The 4879-nt window shown below is 43.8% G+C and overlaps 1 protein-coding gene across 4 annotated transcripts in view; it reads right to left on the bottom strand.

Moving 5' to 3' along the window:
* The window catches only part of LOC116075666 (zinc finger protein 878-like), a 14017-nt gene extending 11736 nt beyond the window's left edge, over nucleotides 1–2281 (bottom strand). For 3 of the 4 annotated variants that reach the window (XM_031348881.1, XM_031348880.1, XM_031348883.1), the window contains exon 1: nucleotides 1987–2281. In XM_031348881.1, coding sequence (XP_031204741.1) covers nucleotides 1987–2004 — 18 coding nt within the window. In that variant the 5' untranslated portion in view covers nucleotides 2005–2281. The remainder of the gene's footprint in view (nucleotides 1–1986) is intronic. The other variant, XM_031348882.1, reaches the window with a different exon arrangement.
* Between the last annotated feature and the right edge of the window lie 2598 nt (nucleotides 2282–4879).

Raw genomic sequence — 4879 nt, forward strand, 5'->3', positions numbered from 1 at the left:
AAATGTTAACAAATTCAGGTAAATTGAAATCATGTAACTTTTCTCATCATAATGCAATAAAAGTTTTTAAAAAAAAAAAAGTTAAAACTCTGGCTATGAGCCAGTGAGATGCTTCACTGGGTAACGAGTTTGAGTACAGGACCTAGTTCCTTAGAACCTACATGATGTGAGGAGAGAATGACCTCCAGAGAGTGGTCCTCTAACTTACATACACATTCCACGACACACAGACCACCCCCACGCACAGTAAATAATGGAATGCTTTAAAAGTTGTGGTGGTTATGTATGGTCGATGTCATGTATTTATTTTGAGTCAGAGTCTTACTATGAAGTTCTGGCTGGCCTGAAAATCGCTTTGTGACCAGGCTGGCCTAGAACTCACGTCAATCAACCAGCCTTCGCTTCCTTATTCACCAGTTTTTAACTTCGTTCAAGAGAAGCCCTCTTTGGCCATCTATAGGAAAGCATCTGAACCGACCAGGTGGGGCTTTATTCTATTGCAATACCCCATTAGTATACAGTCATGTCTCCCCTCTATGAAGATTCTTTATGTTAAAACAATGTTTAGAAACCATCCAGGGCCGGTAATACTTATGATAGGGTGAGCAAGCCATGCATGTGAATTTTCCTCTCCAGTAAGTCTGGCAATGTCAGAAGGGTTTGGAAAGCCAGGCATGTATTGAGAGTTATCAGATCCTTAGGCTAGGAAAGCGAGACATGGAATTCAGAGGAAGCTTCCCCAGAATGAAGTCCATAGGAAACTCCTAGGAAAAGCAGATGCCACTGAAATGTGAGAGACAGAAAACTGGGTAGGGCTGCTCTGGGTCACTCTGTGTGCTTTGGGGACTATCGGCTTTCTGGCTGTGCCAAGTCTACATGACTCTGTTCTGTTAAGCAAAAACTCTGCACTGGTTTATTCTCAGTATCAATGTCAACAAAGAACAAATAAAGGCACAAATTAATAATCTGTCTCGCCAGGTGGTGGTGGCGCACGCCTTTAATCCTAGCACTCGGGAGGCAGAGGCAGGCGGATTTCTGAGTTCGAGGCCAGCCTGGTCTACAGAGTGGACAGCCAGGGCTACACAAAGAAACCCTGTCTGGAAAAACCAATATATATATAATATATATATATAATATATATATATATATAAAATAATCTGCCTCAATAGTGACTCCTGACAGTATACCAAATCCTATATACGTACACATAAAACTACCTCATCAGCCTAACCAGATGTAAGCCCCTGCCTGAGACTATAAAACTGCAACAAGCCGGTTGTACAATCAATTGTCAAAATCCAGAAAACTTCTCACAAGAAACACCCCGTCTCTACCCAAGGACTCCAGCTCCAGCACTCGGACCTCAGCTCACTTCAAACAGGCCTCTAACCACAGCCTGTGGTGGGAACGTGCCCTGGACATTCTACACCCCCACTGAGAAGTCTTACCAGTTCTCTGCCTCCAACTTGAGAACCTCCGTATTTTCCAGCCTCTCTAGACATTTCCTTGCCATTCAGTAACCTGCACTTTGTATACCATTGTGTGAAATGGTCATGTATGTGACCTGCCTGTTGATATTAATAGTTAAAATAGGGATAAATGAATCGTGGTTGCTAATGGCCAGCTCGCAAGGATAACCAGGTGTATTCATCAAGTCCTAGCCGATAAAGGCTGTGAAATGACTGGCTATTAAGTAAATTGGAACAATATGTAGACTTAAACGTATCCTACTTTTCTTTTTTCTTTTTTTTCTTTCTTTCTTTCTCTTTTTTTTTTTTTTTTTTTTTTTTTTTTTTGACAACGTGCATAGAACCCAGGATCATCTCACCTTTCCCCCAAACCCCCTTACATTGAGCCCAAACCCACGGTTCCCCAGGACTCTCCGCCTATACCTCCCAGAATGCAGAGACGCGGGCTGCAAGCGCCCAGCTGACCCGAGACCCCACAGCACTGAGCTCTCAGCAAAGGACAGGACCATAGCTCTACCTGCTGATCCGGCTCCATCCAGAGGGATGCAGCGCAGCCCAGGGGAGCCAGATGAGACACACAGCAGCCCTGGAAGGCCGCCTCCCCACTGCCGCCTCCGCTTACAGTAGTAGCCTCCTCCCTACAGCCTGCGCACGCACCATTTCCAGTCACCGGGTATCCAGTTGACCTCCTGCGACTCCTGCAGTCAATAGAGGGGACACAGATACCGAGGAAAGAGATCTGAGGACCTCAGTCAAAGACACAGGACAACAATATGGCGGGGACACACAATGGCAACCCAAATGTTGTGCAGTCGACGTCACCGAAGACCGAAACTCCTCATTGGACAGTTGACACAGACACCAAACGTTCTCCCTGATTGGCCAAAAATCCGTGGGGCCTGCCTCCTGAATCCTGAGTGACAGTAGAAGCATCTCCTTCCTCTCAGGTGAAAGTCATGCTTAAGACTTCACAGTTGGCCCTGATGCCTACTCTGGAGAACACCTGGCCCCACCAAGGTTTTTCCTCAGATGCATTTAAAGCACGGATTGTCCTGGCTTTGCACATACTCACTTAGTGGGCAATTCCTGCCGCTTTTCCCTCAAACTGCCGTTACTGCTGACCTTAGAGAATTTCAGATTGTTTCTGGCAACCACCCATGTCCTGAGAGAAGAAGACTGCCTAAGGCAGGCCAGAAATCCCTGGGGTAAGAGGGAGGACATGATACTATCACATTTCAGAAATGGGGAATGAGGCAGATACTCAAGGCTTCCTTAGAAATTTATTTCAAACAATAAATATGACTAAAGGAATGCAATTACTCAAGACAGAGAAACTGAGATTTGTAGGGAAAAAAATTCCAAAAAGAAAGTGAGAAATTCTTCCACTTTAACAAGGGGCTCCTCTGTGCTTGGAGCCTGACCCCTTGGCTTGTGCTATATTAATCCAAACGTCCTATGGCAGCTGGCCCAAATGGGCAGTCTCAAGAGAGACAAGTGGGCACGAAAAGCTTCCTGCTTGATAAAATATTAAGAAGTCTTTCTGGCATCTCAGATGTGGCCCTCCACAGTTACCCATAAGATGAGATCCCTGCCACCTCTCAGTCATTTTATGTGAGCTGTATTCATCAGATTGGCTGTGGCTGTCAAACAGTGTATTTAATAAACTTTCTACTTTTATCTTCCCTTTTTGATACATTTATTTGTAGCTCATGTTTCAGTACCACCACACAAGACATTTTGATGGTCCCAGATGGGAAACTAACTATTAAAGGTTTGGGGCTCGGAGATGACTATCTTGAAGTTCTTCTGGAGTACCCGGGTTGGCTTTGCAGAACCTCATGATGGTCCACAATTGTCTGTAACTGTTAATTCCAGGGCATCTGATGCCTGATGCCTCTTTTTGCCTCCAAGGGCACCACGCCTGCAATTGGTGCACAGACCAAACATGCAGGCAAAATACACCTGCACACACACAAAATAATAAAATGAAAAAAAAAATCAACCTCCTCCCTCAAAAGCACATGTCTTCCAACTCTCTCTCTCTCTCTCTCTCTCTCTCTATCTCTCTCTCTCTCACACACACACACACATCATCATCATCATCATCATCATCATCATCATCTCATCAAACAAACAAACAACAACAAACTTTGGAGCCTGCTTTGCATTGGCCAATGACTCCCATCTATGGGGCCCCCTTTGGAGTGTGGTTGATATTCCCTATGTCACTCCATTAAGGAAAAACAATTTTCCCTCTCCCAGCAACTATTAATTGCAAACAGCATCTTGGCTAGGAGTGGGACTTCATGACCACTTCACCTTCCCTGTGCTGGGATTTTTATCTAACTTTATTGAACTTATGCAGGTCTTATGTGTGCTGTCACAATCTCTCTGTGTTCTTATGTGCACCAGCCCTGTTATATCTGGACAACACTGTTTTCTTGAACTCATCTACCACCTCTGGTCTTATAACCGTTCCACTGCCTTTTCTACATAGATCTCTACCTTAATTAGTTTTCCTTTTTTGATTCTTCAGCTAAGACAGTAAGAAAGATGATGTCATACAGACCCTAAAAGAATACAAATGCCAGCCCAGGCTACTATATCCAGCCAAACTCTCAATTACCATAGATGGAGAAAACAAAATATTCCATGACAAAACCAAGTATGCACAATATCTTTCCACAGATCTAGCCCTACAAAAGATAATAGATGGAAAACGCCAACACAAGGAGGGAAACCACACCCTAGAAAAAAGCAAGAAAGTAATCTTCTTTCAACAAACCCAAAAGAAGATAGCCACACAAACATAATTCCACCTCTAACAACAAAAATAACAGGAAACAACAATAACTATTCCTTAATATCTCTTAACATCAATGGACTCAATTCTCCAGTAAAAAGACATTAACTGATAGACTAGATACATAACAGGACCCAGCATTTTGCTGCATACAGGAAACTCACCTCAAAGACAGACACTACCTCAGAATAAGGGGCTGGAAAACAATTTTCCAAGCAAATGGTCCCAAGAAACAAGCTGGAGTAGCCATACCAATATCAAATAAAATCAACTTTTGACCAAAAGTTATCAAAAAAGATAAGGAAGGACACTTCATACTGGTCAAAGGAAAAATCTACCAAGATGAACTCTCAATTCTGAACATCTATGATCCAAATGCAAGGGCACCCACATTCAAAGAAACTTTACTAAACCTCAAAGCACACATCGCACTCCACACAATAATAGTGGGAGACTTCAACACCCCACTCTCAGCAATGGATAGATCATGGAAACAGAAACTAAACAGAGACACAGTGAAACTCACAGAAGTTATGTGTCACGGACCGGGATTTCTCGCGGGGTCCCTGTTCTGCGGGACACGGGATTCTGGCCAGGTGGGCACGGG

Source organism: Mastomys coucha, unplaced genomic scaffold (genome assembly GCF_008632895.1).
Source record: "Mastomys coucha isolate ucsf_1 unplaced genomic scaffold, UCSF_Mcou_1 pScaffold4, whole genome shotgun sequence".
Taxonomy (NCBI): domain Eukaryota; kingdom Metazoa; phylum Chordata; class Mammalia; order Rodentia; family Muridae; genus Mastomys; species Mastomys coucha.